At 44.4% G+C, this 22,234-nt stretch overlaps 1 protein-coding gene across 3 annotated transcripts; it reads right to left on the bottom strand.

Moving 5' to 3' along the window:
- Positions 1-7,330: 7,330 nt before the first annotated feature.
- Positions 7,331-22,231, bottom strand: LOC121279628 (cytochrome b561 domain-containing protein 2). Of its 3 annotated transcripts, none has more exons than XM_041190809.1 (3): positions 22,023-22,231; positions 18,003-18,040; positions 7,331-8,916 (listed from the first exon to the last, which is right to left on the bottom strand). In XM_041190809.1, exons 1-3 carry the CDS (start codon positions 22,219-22,221, stop codon positions 8,416-8,418), a joined length of 738 nt encoding a protein of 245 aa, XP_041046743.1. In that variant the 5' UTR covers positions 22,222-22,231; the 3' UTR covers positions 7,331-8,415. The 3 variants fall into 3 exon arrangements, with proteins under 3 accessions (XP_041046743.1, XP_041046744.1, XP_041046745.1); XM_041190810.1 differs by having other exon boundaries at positions 22,098-22,231; XM_041190811.1 differs by lacking the exon at positions 18,003-18,040 and having other exon boundaries at positions 22,098-22,231.
- Positions 22,232-22,234: the final 3 nt, after the last annotated feature.

Below are 22,234 nucleotides of genomic sequence, written 5' to 3'. Positions count from 1 at the left end.
ACAGCAATATAGTTCCGAGTCAGGATGGTGTGTGGCTTGGAGGGGAACTTGCAGATAGTGGTGTTCCATTGCATATTGAATTTTTGCCTGGGGTAATGCAACTGAATGGCAAACATAATCCTTCAAAATTAAATAAATGAATGGACCAAAAAGGGCAAGCTGTTACATCTCGACTAGAAGATACTGCAGAGAAGAACTGGATTAAACTAGGACTGAATTACATTAGATGGTCATTCTAGTGCACATTTCTTTGGAGAAAGATCCAATGCATTCAGTTAATGGCCACACAAACTAATTACATTGAAAGCACTATCTGCTTAGTACCTCAAAAATAGACTTTAATTGGATAACTAATCTGATCTTATTATGTAAATGGAATGAGAAGCAGCCCAGAATTATTTAAACCCCCATGACATGTTGCCCAAGCACAAAGAAGGAATGGGATTACCCAGCACCCTTTGACAAGGCCCAGCTAACACATTCCACTTTATTATATTTTTAAAATGCGTTACTATACAAAAAACACAAAGCTCACACAGAAGTACAAAGGATAGACAGATTATCCTAGGATTCTGGGCTGGAATTGCTTTCCAGAAATAAAAAAGTAGCTATCCAAGTCTGCCCTGCTCTGCCCCCATCTTCCTTGTTCTGCTTCACTAACAAATAGACATTCTTCTCTGTCAGCCGTTGCTAGTTATTTGGATACAGAGGCCCAGAAGTTACCAGCAGAGCCTGCTTTTTTGGGTGCTATGTGGCATCCTAAGCTTCCAATTGGCAGCAGGAAGCACCTCCTATTAAGAACTGGGAATATGCCAACTGCCAACACAAGGCCAAACAAATCAGTGAGCAGTGCCCTCGCCCAGTGTTAAGCCCTTCATATATGCAAATAAGGGGTTTATTTGCTGCTTCAGGCCCCACTGGTTTGATCTGAGGCAGCTGGTACTTGGACCAGCACAGGCCACACTCAGAAAAACCAAATCTATGTGCAGCCTAACAAGTGGTCCTTAACAGAGCCACAGCAAACTACAGCCAACAAGGCAAGATTACAAAATATACTTGACTGAATGTGGGGCTGGGAGGAGTAGATATTCAAAGAATGCAGGCTACCAATACCTCCAAACCCAATTACTATCCACCTTCCCACATTCTCCATTCTACTTGTATGACAGTTGTGGCTCAATTGGTAGATGCCTTACCTCTGAGACAGAAGTTTTTGGGTTCAAGTCCCACTCCAGAATTTGAGCTCAACAACCTAGACTCCAGTGCAACACTGAGGGAGTGCTGCCTTTGGCTGAGATGTTAAACCAAGGCCCTGTCAGGTGGAAATGTTTTGAACAGCAGGGTAGTTCTCTCTGGTAAAAGCAAAATGCTGTAGATGCTGGAAATCTGAAATAAAAACAGAAAATGCTGGAAAACCACAGCAGGTCTGGCAGCATCTGTGGCGAGAGAAACAGAGTTAACGTTTCGAGTCCGTATGACTCTTCTTCAGAGCTAAAGAGTAGAAATGTGATGGATTTTATACTGTTTAAGAGCAGTGGAGCAAAATAGATCAGGGATAGGTGGGAGCTCAGGAGAGAGCAATAAAGATGCCATGGACACAAGACAAAGGGAGTGTTAAAGACTAAAGAAGGTGCTGATAGTGGCATAGAGATAAGATAGCAGAATGTATTAATAGCTGAACAAGGGTCAGCGCTCTGCGAAAGCACAACATAGTAACAAGTGACAGATGACCCTTTGGTTGGTGGGGGGAGGGTTGTTAGGGAAAAAGGATTAAAGAAAAGATTTTTAAAAATAGGTCCATATAGAGAGCTGTCTGAGATTCCTTCCTGTTGGTGATAATTCCCAAGCACTCGAGCAGAGACAATACAGTCTGGTCTGCTTTATAAGGGTTGCCCCCTGGACTCTCAGACCAACCAGTATTCCAGAAACCAAAAGATTTGGTGAAAATCATGGGGTTTGGACATGATCCAAATAGCTATGCTCTATACTGGTGCTTCAGTCTGCCCATGGTGAACTAAAAGCGCATTCGCCCTGATCTCAGACCTGACACAGAGAAGTGCACCTACCGCAACTGGCCAGACTTCTGTGATGATCTGTGGCAGAAGGACCGCTTACCTCTCAAAATGAAGGAATCCAGAATGGGCAGTTTGTGCTATTTAGGATTTCAAACTATGAGAGTACAGGTTTTAGTAGTATTGTGGCAGTAGCAAACTACTTCATTTCCACCATTTAAAAAAAGTTACAACATATAAACATGGAGCAGTTTGGTCCCTCAAGTCTGCTCTGCATTCAATAAGATCATGGCTGAACTGCTTGCAACCTCCCACCTACCCTTGATAATCTTTCATCCCCTTGTTAATCAAGAACCTATCTAGCTCTGCCTAAAAATATTCAATGACTCTGCTTCCAGTGATATTTGAGGAAGAGAGTTCCAAAGACTCACGACCCTCAGAGAAAAAAAATCTCATCTTTCAAATGAGCAGCCCCTTATTTTTAAACAGTGGCCCGTAGTACTAGATTCTCCCACAATTAGAAGCATCTTCTCCACATCCACCAGGTTCCCTCAGGATCTTAAAAGGTTTCTATCAGGTTACCTCTTACTCTTCTAAACTCCAGTGGATGCAAGCCTAACCTGTCCAGCTTTTCCTCTTAAGACAACCTGCCCATTCCTGGTATTAGTCTAGTAAACCTCTCTGAACTGCTTCTCATGCATTTACATCTTACCTTAAATAAGGAGACCAACACTGTACACAGTACTCCAGATGTGGTCTCTCACCATTTAGATAATATGCTTCTTTTTTATTCTTCCTGCCAAAATGGACAATTTCACACTTGCCCACATTATACTCCATTTGCCAGATCTTTGCCCACTGACCTAACCTACGTCCCTATGTAACCTCCTTATGTCCCTTTCACAACTTACTTTCCTATCTTTGTATCATCAGTAAATTTAGCAACAATACCTTGTCACTTCATCCAAGTCATTTATATAAATTGTAAAAAGTTGAGGCCCCAGCACTGATCCCTGTGGCACATCACTCATTACATCCCGCCAACTAGAAAAAGACCCAATTATGGTTACCCTCTGTTTCTTGTTAGCTAGGCAACCTTCTATCCGTGCCAATGTTACCCCGTACACCATGAGCTTACTCTTGATCCTTCAGCTGCTGTATCTCAAATCACTCTCAACACGAGTCCCAATTCCCTAAACCTTATAAAATACCTTCACTAGCCTGGATACCTTGGTAAGTCTTTGGTAATGTGCCCAGACAAACAAACAGCAATCTTTCCATTACTTTAGTTCCTGGAATTATTCACATCTTTAATCAGCATCTCACTCATCTTCAATAAGCATCATTTTTAAACTTCATTTTAGGTTTAGCATAAAAATTAAGTCAATTTAGTTAAAAGACAAATAATTGAATGAGTAAATAGTGAACATTTCCAAGACATTATGGACCACCTTTAGTAAATCAGTCAGGTATATCTGCTCTAAAGAAGTCATACAGATTCGACACATTAACTTTGTTTCTCTTTCCACAGATGCTGCCAGACTTGCTGAGTTTTCCAGCACTTCGTTTTTATTTCAGTTATATCTGCTGTACCGTTATCTGTTGCTAATCTTCCAGTTCCTGTCCCTCAACGTGTTTGCATTTGTAACTTCTGACCAATATTCCCTCCTCGAAATTATACCAGCTCATGGATTCAGGCTGCCCCAAGTGACTTGAGTCCACATGTCCTCTTTGGCAGGCTCAAGCTGTTGAGCTTTTTGTTAACTCCTTTCATTCTGAAATGTCAACTATGATTCAGAACTCTTCATTCTGAGTTAGAAGGTTGTGGGTACAAGTCCCACCCAAGAAACTTGAGCACATAATATAGATGAACACTACAGTGCTGAGGAAGTGGTACACTATCAGGCAGACATCAGGTGAGACACTAAGTCAATGTTTAACTGTCCTCTCAAGTAGACATAAAAGATCCCTTGGCATTATTTGAAGAAAATCAGCAGAGTTCTTCCCAATGTCCTGGCCAATATTTATCTCTCAACCAACATATAAAACAGATTATCTGATCATTATCATTGTCTGTAAAGCATTTTGCAACATCTTGATAACCTAAAAGGTGATTTATAAATGCATCTTAATTCTTTCTATGCTCCCCTGTTCCACTGGTTGATCATATTTTTAAGGACATTGAAACCTCATGCCCTTCTAGAGGCTTTGGCATCACTGTATAGTCTGGAGTGTCCTCACCTCAGAATTTAGCTACTGCTTCAGCGCATCAGCTGTTACCACTTCATCTTGCCATTAGGCACTTTAGAATCTTCCGTACTCAATACTGAATCCGACTATTTCAGATCATGTCCACTGCTCCCATTTTTTCTGACAAGAGGTGCTGGTAATGGTTCTGCTGTTGGCCTTTACAGCTCCTCTAGACTCTTTCCACTTATCCCATTACCACCTCGATTTGCCTTGCTCCATCATCCCTTTTGTTACAATTGGGACAGATATCTCTGAGACATCCCAATGGGTTTTGACTCTGTGGCACACTTCCTGACTCTGAGAACACACCAGATTATATATCTCTGACCAGTTAACTAGTGGGGAAAACTTGAATATCAACCACAACCCAATACTTGTGAGAATGGCTTCAAGTAGTCTGCCCTTTTCACCTGACTCCTTCAGTGACTTAGATTTGTATTTGTTGTTTCCATATATTCACGCTGTGTCCTTGGGGAATAGTATGCGACAGCAGAAGTAGTGAAAGAGCCCTCATGTTGAATACTCCTTTTAATGGTCAAATCAAGGTCTGAAGACCCCATTGCCATGTTGAATCTGAATTAGTTGAGCCTGCACCCTGGCTCCATTTTGCATGGATCTAGTTGCAAAGAGCCCCAGCCGAGCTAACTGGGATTACTTTTGAACACAGAGAATCTAGGCTGCTACCACTACCACACACCCTGCAATACCCCTATCCTTGTACTTGTTGACAGCTGGGGTGGTGAGGTGGGGGGGAGGGAGTTGGTAAGGGCACCTCAATATTGGGAGGCCTCAATCCAGTGAGCTGTAACAGGCTGCCCATATTGTGCACTGTAGCTCATCAGGCTGATGCAACCAAGGCTGGCAAGCTCTAAATCCTGGCCGTCTTTTCAACAGGAGAATGGGTGATCGGGCACATCGCTTGCAACAATTTAGTCACCCAAGCACAATCAATCCGTGTGTTTGTATCAACCTTTCTCTTCCTTTGCCTCTCAGCAACTCTAGTTGGAACTCGAGATTTTATTTGTTCTCTTTCGTTTGCAATTGGATAACAAATTTAATTACTTTCTGTAATGTTTATGTCTGTTATTCCTTTTTTTAAAAAAAAGTTACCTGTACTTTACAACAAATATTCTGCTGGTTTTAAGTTTGGCTGAGGTCTGTGTGAGCTCTGCAGCCACCGCCGTTTTAGTCTTTTCGAGCTATCTTACTTTAGACTAGTTTGGCTGTCTGCCAGATCTTCCATCACCCCATCTGCCAGTCCCAACACCCTCTTTCTTCAAGCAAATCTATTCTAGCTTTAAGACCAAGGTAGATTTTCAGTTGCACTCCCAAGTTAACAAGCCCTGGACATCCCCAGATAATTACCCTGTCTGGTAATTATCTTTAAACGACTGGAATTTATTCTATGCCTCCAGACTTTGAAAGCAGTAGAAAGTCACATCAGACCTCATTTAAGTTTAAAATATTAAGCAAATTAGGTGAAAAATCTAATTAAATTACTTACATAATACTACTACATATTTACAGTAGACAATGCTATGGATAACTTCAATATGCAGTCTTTTTGAGCTAATCTTTTCTAACTACGGGTAACTTATCTGCCATGTCTCTCACTGTGAAGATGCCAATCAACTCCACCATCTTCTTCTACTAACTCAGTTTAATGAACAGGTGCAGCCATTCCAGTTGCTATGGCTTGCTTTGATATTCATGTGTGACACTTGACTCAAAAATAATTACTGCATACATTTGACAACAAGTTATAACAAGTGAACATGTGTTTTGCATTCAGCTGGGATGCAAGGTTTTTTTTTAAAACTGCATCTGACTTCATACTCTTTAGAGTTGACCCTGATTTTGTGCAACAGTGCGAGTCAGCAGCCTGTCCATTGAAATGAACAGTTTAAAAGAAAGGCAAGAGATGTGAACAGGGCTACCAACATCATTGTATAAAATTAAAATTCATCCCCTTGTGTGAGGTGACTGAATTTAAAGGGACAGCCACCAAGCCAAACTTGAACAAACAAAAATACCCTGGTGAATACTATGTTTTTAGGACAGAAAACTCCCAACACTCACTTTACATTTCTTACAAGGAATGCAGAGCCCAACTGAACAGAAGTCAAAAAGCACTCAAGCAAAACAGAATGCAACACATGAAAGATGGTCATTTATTTTATTTATTCAGAACTGGAAGGCACTGACTGCCTGGCTCAGTACACCTTCAGTACACCAACAGAATTCAGCCACAAGTCGATCAGCAATAAAATCCAACAGTCAAGCAGACACATCTGAATCTGACAGGCTTTTAGCACCACTACTAAGTGTACCACAATCAAAAGGATACATCTTTGTAATCTCAATACTGAATCTATTGAAATTACAGGATGTTTCTGTTCTACCCTTACTGGGACGGAGATACCAAGCAAACAGGGAGCCATTTTGTGCCAATTCAGGTTAGCAAAGAGGCATATTACTGCTTTAATTTTATTGTAGGACTATCCTCAGCCATCCATGGGATTGAGGACTGAAGTCAGGCCAGTATGTTAAGTCTGAGAATTTGAACATTTTTCATAATCAGTCTGCCCACATGAATTCTTTCAGTCTCTGTAGATATTCCCAGTGTTAAAAGAAAGTTTGTAGTTGATGCAATTTTCCCTTTGAGATACAGTTCAATGTCAGATCATCCCTTGTTCAGAGTTACAGTCTATGTCTACCAAACTCTTTGGTCTCTTACTCTTGGAACACAGTCCAGTCTCTGGTTGCTGCAGCTCAAACAAAAGCAACTAGACAGGGACAGGTAACAATACTTTTCAAGAGAGCTTACAGCACACATAGGCAAATCCTTGGCAGGAAAAATCTCACATCTGCTGGGTTGGTGTGATTCTATTGAAAGCACAGAGTCAGAAGGACACTTGTACACACACAGGACCAGTGTACAGTTAGTCTGCCAGGCATGATCTCACTATAAAAATAATTTTTAATTGTCTGAAGATGAAAATAATTAAATGGAGTGTAAGATCTCATTCGCAGCTTGGGACAGTATATTGGGGGGGGGGGGGGGGGGGGAGGTGAAATTGGTCATGGGCCACCAAACAGACTGCATCACTTAATTGCCTGTTATACACTCCACTACATATTCCAGTCACTGACTTTGATAAAACAGAATCTCAAGTGCAATCGACAATGGTGGGTCACCCGTTTTGAGTCCCCTTGCATATCCAAATTCTCCTGTTGAGTATCAGAACAGCCTTAGGTACTAATAGTACAGAGAAAGGCCCAGATATCATACCAATGCTGCACAAGCCATTCCGCTCCACTCAAACAATGTTCAATCAGCAATAATATAAAAACTCTCAATAAATGACAAATGGGGTAAAGCATTCATGCAATACTGTAGTGACAGCACTTAGGAACACACAAACAACAAACATTTACAAGGATTTGGAATGTGCAACTTGAGAAGAAAACAATTGCATCACCGTTAATTAACGGCCTACTCTAAACAAGACTGGAGGTTGTCAAGCTCCTTTGAAATTAGAACTCAAAAAACTTAAGGGTTAAAAAAATTCAGATTTTTAACCATTCCAAGTTAACGGATCCCTCTTGATGCAGGAGGCACAAAATTTTGGTCTGAACACTGAACTTCACTTCATGTAAGATTGTGGCTCAGGAGTACAACGTTTGCTCCCATTTTGTTGAATCTTTTTTTGAACTTCAAATCGGTAAGAGCGAAAGTAGTAACATTCAGAGAACATCACTACAACCAAGACCCAGCACGGCTCATTGCAATGCTGATTAGCAAAGGAGGAACACAGAGACATTTCATTATGGATAAAGTATATATGAAGACATCCAGACACTCAAAGGTGTCACAAAGCAGCAGATAATGTTAATTGAGCAAGCTGGGAAACGATCTTGTCAATGATCAGATCTGCTTTCAATCTCCCAGGATCAGTTAGCAAGGAGTAGGATCTCAAAGTCCAGGTTTTGCACTGATCTGTTCTCATTTAGGTGTCAGTAACCTGTACTGATGGATGGGTCTTCGAGTAATAGCTCAAGTTGGTTTTGATAATTCTACTGCTGTAGGCTTTCAGATTAGTACAAGTCCAGGTTTTTGCTGAGCATCCGAGAGTGGGACGGAAGAGTTGATTCAAGGTTGCATCCTCTTTTTCTTCAGGTAGGCATTGGATATTTGGTTCATGATAACTAATGCCAACAGGACTGGGCAGCAAACTGCAAGGTACCAGGTAATTCCAGTCACAGTTTCAGTGAACCATGTTGAACACATGCCCAGAAGGAGACTGGTGCAGCCCAGCAGGTAGCCAACCAATCCAGAGGTAGCATGGTAGAGTTTCAGTTTGGACAGGGACCAGTTCATTAGTTTGGGGTACAACAGTGACACCCCACCAATGGACTGCATGCAAATGTAAAGGACAGTCACTAGGCCAACCAGGCCATGCCAGCTGGTAAAATGCGGTTTGTCATTCAAGTATTTGTTAAAGCTAATAATCGCCAAACCTAGGATAGCACATGTTGAGGCCAGCCCCTGCAACAACCAGTGGGCTCGGACTTTGATTTTCCTCGAGTAGGACATGATAAGGGAAGTCTCTGGAGAGAACAGCAGAAGGGCTTGAGTCATAATGAAGGAAAACTAGGAGAAAACAGAAGAATGGTTAAATTTTTGCACATCAAAACTTCAATGAATCCTTCTTTCCTGCCTCTTCTCTATTGGTAATTTAGCTAACCCTCTGAAACAGAAAGCTGAACTTTTTTGTATACCTTTCCCTATCAACTTGTTCAACTCTGTTCTATCACTATAGCCATGTCAGGACTCATTCCCACTATGTCTGTTGGATCCTTAACTCGGGATTCTATTAGGCTTCAGCTCTTCCTAGAATTCTTGCCATTCTTTCTACCGTCTTCAAGACATCTACCTCCAACTTGAACACATTCTACACATATTTTCAGTCTCTCCCACTCAAGCCTCTTCCAACCACCCTCCAGTTCTACACTCTTTTGTAAATGAATCCATTTTATTCTTCCCAAAGTATGCAGTCAGCGCACACAACCTCTTCTGTTTGCACAGTGGCATTTTTGAAGCACCAAATCTCAATCTCTTCCATGCCCACTGACATTGACAATAAAAATCATGACTTTTTTTCAATTCTTTTACGTTTCTCCACATCTCCAACCAACAACTGTCACTTCGTACCATTGATGACTTAATCCACTGGTATTCTTTGCCTCAGTGTGTCTTCTGATCCATTCTGGATCTTATACATCTCTTTCATTTCTAAAGCTAATGTACTTATAAAAAGCTTGCTCTCTTTACGGCCAAAGACTTCTTTCCTTCTCTGCAGCTCAAGATTCCATTCATAATTTGAACTGTCCCTGCGGAAACTCTTCCAGCAGCTCTCGAACTCCTGGAAAGGATATAGGAAAATGTTGGTAAAGGATCCTTCTTCCTATCCCATCAACATTTCCATTTTCAATTTATCGAATACTGCTACCATATTGCTCCTTTGAACTTCCCTCTCGATCCTTCAGATATGCTAACTTATGCATTTCTTCCTTCCTAATGTGTTTTTTAGATCAAGCTTTGTATGTTTTCTTTTTAATCTTGTTCCAGTTTATCTCCCTTTCTGAAATGCTGCTGAAAGATAATTCCTACAACAACTCACTTGAGTAATCTTGCAAACTTAGGTGGTGACCATTCTGGTCTTTGGGGTTTTTACACCTGGGCCCAAGGCTCACAAATGCAAACTTTCAGCAATCATGACAGCGATCAGGAGAAGAAAGTTTTACTGATCTTTTCCCCCTCCCTAACCTTTGAACACAAGGCCGAATTGCTCAGTAACACACCAGGCAGCGCACTCATTCAGAATTCAGAACTCTTTGTTCTCTTCTATAATCCCTTATGTCTTTAAAAACCTGGTTCATGCCCTTTACAGCACTTTTAACCATACAAATTTTAACATAGAGGGATGGGGTTGGGGGGGCAAGAGGAATTTTGAATTTTGCCTTCTATTTCCCTTCCTTGCTTCTCCCCCAATTTTCAACCTTCTGATAATCATCTTCACTGAAATCCCCAATCCAATTTTTTCTGCCTAACTTCTACTTACGTCACAACATCAAAAAACTTAAAAGTCACTGGGACTGTAGTTCCTCCCCTCAAACAGACTGCTAAATACATGCCAAGTCAGGGCCCTTTGAATCCTCATTGTAACAAGCCACATCAAGAAACATCCTTCATTACCTTTTCAAAGATTAATTTTCCCCGGCTTGAACCCCGAAATCGCATCTTTCAATAGCTTCTCTTCCATCTCCCCTCGTGCACTTTCCAAGCACATCTTGCCTATGAACTCACCTCCTGCTCCCTTGACCACACTCACACTAAACTGTTGACCACAACTTCCCTTCCTGGCCACAAGAGCAATATACTGCAGATGCTGGAAATCTAAAATAAAAATATAAAATGCTGGAAATACTCAGTAGGAGAGAAAAACATTAAGAACAAAACAAAAATATCTGGAAAAACTCAGCAGGTCTGACAGCATCTGTGAAGGGGGATACAGTTGACATTTTGAGTCTGTATGATCCTTCATCAGAACTAAGACAAATAGAAAAGAGATAAAATATACGCTGGTAGAAGGGGGTGGGACAGGAGAGCTCAACAGAGGGCCAGTGATAGGTGGAGGCCAAGAGGAGACTGCCAAAGATGTCAAAAATATTAACTCTGTTTCTCTCTCCACAGATGCTGCCATAAATGCTGAGTGTTTCCAGCATTTTCTGTTTTTATTCTTTTTTCCCTGTCATGGGATGTGAATGTTGCTGGCAAGGCCAGCATTTATTGGCCTTCCCAATTGCCCTTGAGAAGGTGGCGGTAAGCCGTCTTCTTGAGCCGCTGCAGTCCATGTGTTGTCGGAACAACCACCAGGACTCTGCCATAGCGAACGATAACATAGTTCCAAATCAGGATGGTGTGTGGCTTGGGGTGGGGTGAAGGGAGTACTTGCAGTCATTGGTTTCCCCAAGTGTCTGCTACCTTCATTCTTCTCAGTGGTAGAGTTTACAGGTTTGAAAGATGCTGTCAAAGGAGCCTTGGCCAGTTGCTTCGATGCACCTTGTATATAGTATATACTGCTGCCACTGTCACCAGTGGTGGAGGGGTCAATCTTTAAGGTGGTGGATGGGATGCCGGTCAAACAGATTTCTTCAGTCTTGGATGGTGTTGAACTTGAGTGTCATTGGAGATGCGCTCATTCAGAGTATTCCACCACACTTCTGACTTGTGTCTTAAAGATAGTGGACAGGCTTTGAGGAGTCAAAAGGTGAGTTACTTAACTGCAGAATTCCCAGTCTCTGACCTGTCCTTGTAGTTAGAGTGTTTATGTGGCTCGTCCAGTTATGTTTCTGGTCATTGATAACCCCCAGGATGTTGATTGTGGGGGATTGCGCATTGGTAGAGCTGTTGAATGTCAAGGTAAGATGGTTAGATTCTCTCATGCTGAAGATGGTCATTGCCTGCCACATCAACGTTACTTGCCACTTACTAGCCCAAGCCTGAATGTTGTCCAGGTCTTGCGACGTGCAGGCACAAACTGCTTCAGTATCTGAGGAGTTGTGAATGATCCTGAACTCAGTGCTATCACCAGCAAACATCCTCACTTCTGACCTTAAGATGAAGCAGCTGAAGATTATTGAACCTGGCATACTATTTCCTTCCTGGTTCCCATGTTAGCTGATATTGTTAATGGTTCTTTCACTCCAGGTACTCCCCCAATCTTCTGCAAATTTGCCTTCTACTTACAAAAAAAAACCTTGATCCAGTCATCCTTGCAAACCACCACCCCGTCTCCAACCTCACTTTCCAAAGTCCATGAGTGCTGTCACCTCCATGAATCATCTTTCCCAGACCAAAGTAGCTCCGAACAAAGTCATAAATTATATCTTATGCAAATGTGACAAAAATAAACTCCTTGTCCTTTTCAACCTGTCTGTAGCCTCTAGGGTGGTTGACCTCACCATACTCTTCTAATGCCTCCCCATGGTTGACCAGCTGGGTGGAACTGTATTCACCTGATTAAGTTTTTAATTATCCAGTTGTAGCCAGAGAATTACCTGCAATAGCTAAGCTTCCCATTCCCACAACAATACCTCTGGAGACCCCCAAGGATCTATTCTTGTGCCTCCCCCACTAGTTATTTACATGCTGTCCCTTGGTAACATCATCAGAAAATACATTAGATTTTACATGTACACTGACAACACCCAGCTATACCTCACTATTGCCTCCCTCGGCTCCTCCACCTTCTCTAAATGATCAGGCTGCTTGTCTGACATCCAGTACTGGGTGAGCAGAAACTTCCTCCAATTAATTACTGGGAAGACTGAAGCCACAAACACTGCTCCCTCACCACCGACCCCATCCCTCTTCATGGCAAACATCTGAGGCTGAACCAGATTGTTTGCATCCTTGCTGTCATCTTGACCCTAAGATGAGCTTCCAACTATATATCTGCCCCACCTCAGATCACCCTTTGCTGAAATCCTCATCTATGTGTATGTTACCTCTAGATGCGATTACCTCAATGCACTCCTGGGCGTCCTCCCACGTTCCTGGCCAGTCTCCATAAACTGGAGTTCTATTCATCCATCCCTTCTGTGCTTGTTGACCTACATAGGCTGCCATTCAAGCAATGCTTCAATTTTTAAATTCTCATCCTGGTTTTCAAATCCCTCCATGGCCTCACCCTTTCCTATCTCTGTAATCTCCTCCAGCTCCACAGCCCTCAGATATTTGCATTCCTCTAATTCTGGCCTCTTGAGCACCCCAATTTTAATCGCTCCGCCACTGGTGACCAGGCCTCCAGTTGCCTGGGCCGAAGTTCTGGAATTCCACCCCTCCAGCTTTCTGTCTTTTTCACGCCCCTTGAAACTTTGAGCACCCCTGATTTTAATTGCCACATTATTGGGGGCCATGCTTTCAGCTGTCTGGGTGCTAAGCTCTAGAAATTCCTCTACCGCTCTTTCCTCCTTTAAAACATTCCTTAAAACCTACCTCTTTGGCCAAGCTTTTGTGGATCTACCCAAATATCATCTTATGTGGCTGTGTCAAATTTTGTTTATATCTCTCCTATGAAGTGTTTGGGACGTTTTACTATGTTACAGGTGCTATATAAATACAAGTTGCAGTTGTTAATTTAGAGTAACTAGTATCCCACATAATTACTATCTCCCATAATTATTACCCCCCTGCCCCTTTTCCCCATCTGTTCTATGTTAATTTCTTCCTCTCATGATGATCTGTAGCAATTGCTGAATATTAATTTCCTTACTTTGATGATGCACATTTCCATTCAAATTAGCTCAATCTTCCCATTATCTAAAGCTAAATTTACACTTGTAATTTTCAGAAGCTGACAATTTCCTCTAATGATTCTTTCCTCACTTTATTGCTTCCAAGCATAACCAAGCTGCCTATTAGCCTTTTTATTTCACACACAACCTCAAACACTGGTAACAATGCTCCTTATACCCTCTATGCTTCTGGAAGGCATTTTAATTTGAATATTGCTGCAAAGAGAGATGTGTGTGCAAGGTGAAAAACTTCAACTACATCAGGACAAACATAAGAATGCCAAATTTCAAACGATCACAACAATTTATACCACAGGAGAAACGGGTGCGGACTGGTTGGCAAGTTGACTCTGATTGGCTGAGGTGTTGCAGCTGGCCTGTCGAGATGGTGCAGACTAACTCGCTCCCTTTCTTCAACGTGCTAGTTAAGAAATCCACTAATGGGTTCTCCAATACAATCTATTACAAGCCTCCCTTCACCAGTCAATATACATGTTGGCATTTGCATAGCCCTATGTGCTATTGGATTAGCCTTGTAATCTTGTAATCTAGCCATTCGCTTAAGTTTGCCGCAGAGGTAGAGTGCATCAAAGCTATCTGTGGGCTATCCTGATCAGATCGTGGTTCACCATGTATTGCACAAACTTACAAATGGACCAAACACCACCACTTTCGGACCTGAAAAGTGCCCAGTCTACCTCAAGTTATCCATGAAAGGCCAAGTATCTGAAAAATCTGAAAAACAGGTTAAGCAAGCTTTTTCACACTGCTACTATGTAGTGGTTACTCAATTGGCATTTTCCACTGACAGTCCAAAAAGCCTACCACACTATTGAGCAGCGTTGTGTACGAATTCCAGTGTTGATGTGATGCCAGGTACGTGGGCCATAAGTCCCAACGACTGGCTGATCAAATCAAACAGCATATTCCTTTGGTTGTCCGTAATAGACAGAGAACAGACTGTACTCAAACAGCCGGCACTTGCAAAACCCAAAACAAAACATCTGCTGTTAGAGTGATTCCACAATTGGGCAGCACTTGCTGAACAATCCTGAGTGCACTAATAGCTACACTAAGAACCAGTTTAGTTAATTAATTGAGCTCGTAATCATTTATAGCGAACCCATTCAGGAACCCATTCTCTGCAAACAAAAGGAATATGTTCAAGCCTTGCTCCTTTTTTGAATTATCCGGGAGCTTGAGAAGCCTATAGTTCCCCTTGGTTTCTCCTCGTCAATGCCTCGGTTAATCAAAGTCGACTTGTCAACCAATCAGCACCCTTTTCTCCTGTAGTATAAACTGCTGTGATTCTTTGAAATTTGGATTTCTTGCATTTGTCCTGATGAGTTCAAACTGAGAAGCTTTGGCAACATGTCTCTCTTTTCAGGATTATTTTAATTTGTCAAATTACAGCACTTCCTATTAATTACTGCTTAATTTTATTTTCTCGATTGTTTTTAATAGAGTGCCCTAGATACCCCAACATTCACCTGACACACAACCTTTCATATTCCCACCCGGCTGATCTCGTGATTATGTGCCAGACTTGGCTCGGTGGTAGCACTCTCGTTTGAGTCAGGAGATTGGGGTTGAAGTCTCAATCCAGAGACTCCAGCGCAAAATGTAACACTCTAATGCAGTACTGAGGAAACACTGCACTGTCAGAAGTGCCATTTTTCAGAGGAGGTGCTAAAAGGAGCCCTGTTAGCTCTCTCAAGTAAAAAAAAAGACCCCACTGCACTATTTCAAAGAAGAGCAATATTCTTCCCAATACTTATTCCTCAAACAAAATGCTAAACAGATAATCAGATCATTGGCACATTGCTGTTTGTGAAACCTTACTGGGTGAAAGTTAACTGGTGTTTCCTACATTGCAACAGTGACTACACATCAAAAATACTTCAAAACTAAAATGCTTTAAGCAATCTCCACAATATCTCTCATAGAAAATTAATAACAGTCAGAGTAAATGCTGTCAAACCTCTTCCCATTTATTTTTTTCCATTGTAAGGTGAGAAAAAATTCAGATGTTGCCCAGGCTCCCTAAGAGCTGTTGAGCTACATTCCAGGAGATATCATCCATCATTAAATTCACTCATTCAACCTTCTATTTTCTCTCATAATAGAATAGAGGAACAAAAAGTATTGCACTCCCATGACAAACAGGAACCTCTGCTCTCCTGAATAATGTAGAAGTTATGGGAAAATAAGAACCAAGAATCCTGAAAACATTCCGAAACCAAGATGAGCTTTTTTGTTTCTTTCTTTGGTCTTCCATTCAATTCCACAGCAAGCAGGGGAACACCCTGCTCCCTTTCACCATCCACCACATATGGTGGGAAGGTTCAATCTCATCTGCTCACTCATGTACCATACTCTGGGTGATAAAGGTGATAATGGGGGCAGCACTAGGAGGTAGTGACAAGTGCCAAGATCTACACTCCCTGCAGAGAAGCTTCAACCTCCACTCAACTGGAAATCTACAATATAGGAAACACATGGTACAGAAGGTGGCCATTTGGCCCATGGTGCCTATGCTGGCTCTTTAAAAGGAACTATCCAATTAATCCCACTGTTCTGCTCTTTCCCCAAAGCCTGCATTTCTTTTCCAAGTATTTATCCCATTTCCTTTTGAAAGTTTGTATTGAATCTGCTTCCACCACTTTGAGACAGCTTTCCCAGATCATCATAATTTGCTGCATAAAAAAATTCTACTAATCTCTTCTTTGCTTCTTTTGCCAATTATCCCTTAAATCAGTGGAAACAATTCCTCCATATTTACTACAAAAGTTCCACATATGTAATGGAGGTATTCAAAATTCTTACTGCATTCTTTTCTGCTCTAAGGAATCACTGGTTAAAAGGCCACATTTTCAAGCAGCTGCCAGTTGATAGAATTGGCCTCTGGATGCACTTATCAACAGCAACTGGACCTTGTGATCTTAAAGGGACAAAGCAGCTGAAACACAGTTTCACTGTAAGAACAGAATAATACATTGTAAATTATCTGATATAATGCTGGATAATAGAAATTGAGTGCCGTGATTATTCAACATCAGGAGTATTGTTGTATAATGTGATTTCCATCATGGTAAAGAGGAACAAGATGGACCTGTTCTATTATAGAGGGAAGGTGATGACATTTTGGTAATGTCACTGAATTAGCAATCTAGGGACCAAGGCGTTCAAAGCCCACACTAGATGGCGGAATTTAAATTCAATTAATAAATCTGGAAATAAAAGCTAGTCTCAGTAATGACCATGAAACCATTGTCAATTGTTGAAAAAACTCATCTGGTTCACTAATGAACCTTTAGGGATGGAAATCTGCCATCTTTACCTAGTCTGGCCTACACATGACTCCAAAGCCACAGCAATGTGGTTGGCTCTTAACTGCCCTCTGAAATGGCCTAGCAATCTGCAATGAAGTCTAAAAGCAATGAAACTGGATGGACCACCCAGCATCAACCTAGGAACTCCCTTTCTAACAGCACTGTGGGTGCATCTACATCACATGGACTGTAAATATTCAAGGCAGAGGCTCACCACCATCTTCTCAAGGGCAATTATGGATGGGTAATAAATGCTGGTCTAGCCAGTGACACGCACATCCCATGAATGAATAATTTTTTAAAAACATCCTTATAAAACAGTGCAACTTCTGATTCACCCTGAGAAAAGTTACAGGCAACCTGCCAGTAAGCTTGCAAACTGATATGAGTCTGGTTGGCAGGTTGCTCTGGGATCCATCTGCCACCCTGTGTGTGGAAGACGAGTCAGGAACCCCTAGACAACACAGCTGTGAAAGAATATGTCAAATGACTCGTGTCCAAAGCAGGAAATGTTTTTGTTTAAAACCTGCATTTGTGTGACCGAGAGAGAGGCAAGGCCCATGGGGCGCTGTGGGAGAGGGGGCACCAGGTATATGGGACGCGGCAGGAGGAGGGGGCTTATGAAGCAAGGATCTCATGGAGCAACTTTCAGGATCCCAACTACCTACAGGGCACGAAGGGTGGTAAGTGCTGCATGGTGGAGAATATAGCTTTAATATTGGAAGGGTCACTGACACAGAGGGAGCATGGTAGGCCAACGCAGATGCAGCACATAAGCTCAGCCTTCCTCTCCAATCAATTTCTGCTTCAGTGAGGAGAGGTGCTGAAGGGAGCAGTAACGTGTCTGAGCCTGATACCTCTGTCTGAATGGAGAATGCGAGTGTGTGTTTAAGAGAGAAGGAGAATGGGGAAAGATTGTGCAAGGGAAAAGAGAAGACGTTGCTCTCTTTGGAGAGAAGCATATCTTTCGAACAAAAAAGTGTGGTCCAAAGGGCAGCCTCTGATGAGTATCTCTATGCACAATATGCAAGTGTAGATTACTTACAGCAAGAGCCATTAAGAATGGATGCCAAGAAAATAAACCTAGAACAAAAGAGATAAAATGCAATCATCAGCTGTTGTTTAAGGTACATTCCAATGACACCTTCATCACAACACTTCCACAGAGTCAAAGAACAAAGAAAAGTACAGCACAGGAACAGGCCCTTCGGCCTTCCAAGCCTGCGCCAATCATATTGCCTGTCAAACTAAAACATTTTACACTTCCAGAGTCCGTATCCCTCTATTCCCATCCTATTCATGAATTTGTCAAGTTGCCTCTTAAACACCACTATCGTACCTGCTTCCACCACCTCCTCTGGCAGCGAATTCCAGACTCTCACTACCCTCTGCGTAAAAAACTTGCCCTGCACATCTTCTCTAAAGTTTTCTCCTCTCACTTTAAATCTATGTCCCCTAGTAATTGACTCTTCCACCCCGGGAAAAAGCTTCTGACCATCTACTCTGTCTATGCCACTCATAATTTTGTAAACTTCTATCAAGTCGCCCCTCAATCTCTGTCGCTCTAGTGAGAACAATCTGAGTTTCTCCAACTTCTCCTCACAGCTAATAACCTCCAGACCAGGCAGCATCCTGGTAAACCTCCTCTGCACCCTCTCCAATGACTCCATATCCTTCTGGTAATGTGGCAACCAGAATTGCACAAAATATTCCAAGTGTGGCCTAACCAAGGTTCCATACAGGTGCAGCATGTCTTCCCAGCTTTAATACTCAATACCCCTGTCGACGAAGGCAAGCATGCCATATGCCTTCCTGACTACCTTATCCACTTGCGTTGTCACTTTCAGTGACCTGTGGACCTGTACACCCAGATCCCTCTGCCCGTCGATGCACTTAAGGGTTCTGCCATTTATTGTATAATTCCTACCTGTATTTGACCTTCCAAAATGCATTACCTCGCATTTGTCCGGATTTAGTTCCATCTGCCATTTCTCCGCCCAAGTCTCCAAACGATCTATATCCTGTTGTATCCTTTGACAATCCTCTTCACAACGTGCAACTCCTCCAACCTTAGTGTCATCTACAAACTTACTAATTAGCCCAGTTACATTTTCCTCCAAATCATTTACGTATACTACAAACAGCAAAGGTCCCAGCACTGATCCCTGCGGAACACCACTAGTCACAGCTCTCCATTCAGAAAAGCACTTTTCCACTGCTACCCTCTGTCTTCTATGACCGAGCCAATTCTGCATCCATCTTGCCAGCTCACCTCTGATCCCGTGCCATTTTACCTTCTGTGCCAGTCTGCCATGAGGGACCTTGTCAAAGGCCTTACTGAAATCCATGTAGATAACATCCACGGCCCTTCCATCATCGATCATCTTTGTCACTTCCTCGAAAAACTCGATCAAGTTAGTGAAGTTTTCAGCACAAAACAAGGCTGTTAGGCTCACCTTGCTAGTGCTGGACTAATAGGGAGGAAGATAACTTGAAGTGGGTTTGGGAGAGATTGGTAAAAGCATACTGCATTGAGTCAACGTGCTCCCATATGTGGAAAACAATGGAGTGAAGAAGGTGCTAGGGTTCTTCATGTTCTTCAGTCGACAAATTATGAATAAGCAAGAGGCTATGGCTGGGCAGGTCTACAGTAAAGCCTGTGGCTTATTTGCAGTCCAGTCCACAGGTCCCAGTAATTAGACTGTCAAAGTATTGGTCAGATATGTCCAAGCTTTTGTCTTCTTATGCCACTTCATGGGTCTGTGGACCATGGAGTATTGGGATTAATTATAAAGGTTAAATTTGTTTCCTCATTAAGGTGCATATATCTCAGGTGATCGATGTGAACAAACTTAAACCTTGCAATATTTAGAATTATCTACCAATGAGGCAGGAGCAGTAAAAACAACCCTTTCCAAACGTCTAGGCTCACGAAATTCCCAAAAGAACAACTCTGCACAAATAAGACTAGATTTCAAGGACTTAGAAGGCTGGAGATCCAAGTTTGGCTGATCATTGTGGTGAATATGAGAAAGGTGTGGACCTGGAGGTCTTAGAAGGGTCATTGTTGGTCCAGTTGTCACATTAGTGGATAAATACCAAATAGGAACATAGACTTAACCTTTATAGATGTATCTCTGGCTCCATGGTATAAAGCAAGCAGTCCAGGAGGGAAGAAAGGCTTAAATGACGCTTGACTAGGAATGGAAGCCCCAGTAAAAATGGAACCACTCCACATGATGCAAAAATACACCTGGTGTCCTCTCCCATACACCCGGTGTGCCCCCCTCCCCTATGGCGTCCCATACACCCGGTGCGCCCCCCTCCCCTACGGCCTCCCATACACCCGGTGCGCCCCCCTCCCCTACGGCCTCCCATACACCCGGTGCGCCCCCCTCCCCTACGGCCTCCCATACACCCGGTGCGCCCCCCCTCCCCAACGGCCTCCCATACACCTGGTGTGCCCCCCTCCCCTACGGCCTCCGATACACCTGGTGTGCCCCCCTCCCCTATGACGTCCCATACACCTGACGTGCCCCCCTCCCTTACAGCGTCCCATACACCCGGTGTGCCCCCCTCCCCTACAGCCTCCCATACACCCGGTGTGCCCCCCTCCCCTACAGCCTCCCATGCACCCGGTGTGCCCCCCTCCCCTACAGCCTCCCATACACCCGGTGTGCCCCCTCCCCTACAGCGTCCCATACACCTGATGTGCCCCCCTCCCCTACAGCGTCCCATAAACGCGGTGTGCCCCCCTCCCCTACAGCCTCCCATACACCCGGTGTGCCCCCCTCCCCTACAGCCTCCCATACACCCGATGTGCCCCCCTCCCCTACAGCCTCCCATACCCGGTGTGCCCCCCTCCCCTACAGCCTCCCATACACCCGATGTGCCCCCCTCCCCTACAGCCTCCCATACACCCGATGTGCCCCCCTCCCCTACAGCCTCCCATACACCCGGTGTGCCCCCCTCCCCTACAGCGTCCCATACACCCGGTGTGCCCCCTCCCCTACAGCGTCCCATACACCCAGTGTGCCCCCTCCCCTACAGCCTCCCATACACCCGGTGTGCCCCCCTCCCCTACAGCCTCCCATACACCCGGTGTGCCCCCCTCCCCTACAGCCTCCCATACACCCGGTGTGACCCCTCCCCTACAGCGTCCCATACACCCGATGTGCCCCCCTCCCCTACAGCGTCCCATAAACCCGGTGTGCCCCCTCCCCTACAGCCTCCCATACACCCGGTGTGCCCCCCTCCCCTACAGCGTCCCATACACCCGGTGTGCCCCCCTCCCCTACAGCGTCCCATACACCCGGTGTGCCCCCTCCCCTACAGCGTCCCATACTCCCGATGTGCCCCCCTCCCCTACAGCGTCCCATAAACCCGGTGTGCCCCCTCCCCTACGGCCTCCCATACATCCGGTGTGCCCCCTCCCCTACGGCCTCCCATACATCCGGTGTGCCCCCCTCCCCTACAGCGTCCCATACACCTGGTGTGCCCCCCTCCCCTACAGCGTCCCATACACCCGGTGTGCCCCCCTCCCGTACAGCGTCCCATACACCCGGTGTGCCCCCCTCCCCTACAACGTCCCATACACCCGGTGTGCCCCCTCCCCTACAGCGTCCCATACACCCGATGTGCCCCCCTCCCCTACAGCGTCCCATACACCCGGTGTGCCCCCCTCCCCTACAGCGTCCCATACACCCGGTGTGCCCCCCTCCCCTACAGCGTCCCATACACCCGGTGTGCCCCCCTCCCCTACAGCGTCCCATACACCCGGTGTGCCCCCCTCCCCTACAGTGTCCCATACACCCGGTGTGCCCCCCTCCCCTACAGCGTCCCATACACCCGATGTGCCCCCTCCCCTACGGCCTCCCATACATCCGGTGTGCCCCCTCCCCTACGGCCTCCCATACATCCGGTGTGCCCCCCTCCCCTACAGCGTCCCATAAACCCGGTGTGCCCCCTCCCCTACGGCCTCCCATACATCCGGTGTGCCCCCTCCCCTACGGCCTCCCATACACCCGGTGTGCCCCCCTCCCCCTCCCCCCAACATCCCATTCACCTGATACCCTCTCCCCGATTATTAACGACTCTCCTGGCTTACTCGGCTCCTCTTCTCCAGCTGTCAGATACTCACTGCTGCCCGGCTTTGAGACCACTGCCATGCCGATTGGGAACCCCAGGCTGAGGAGATGTGCTCCTGTCCCGGCCGCTTTCCGCAAGGCTCCATACAGCCAGTAGTCTTCACCCGGCTCTGCCATGGCCGCCAGCAGC

Source organism: Carcharodon carcharias, chromosome 7, assembly GCF_017639515.1.
Source record: "Carcharodon carcharias isolate sCarCar2 chromosome 7, sCarCar2.pri, whole genome shotgun sequence".
Lineage (NCBI taxonomy): Eukaryota > Metazoa > Chordata > Chondrichthyes > Lamniformes > Lamnidae > Carcharodon > Carcharodon carcharias.
The sequence above is the reverse complement of the archived record's forward strand: the minus strand, read 5'-3'. Positions and strand labels throughout refer to the sequence as shown.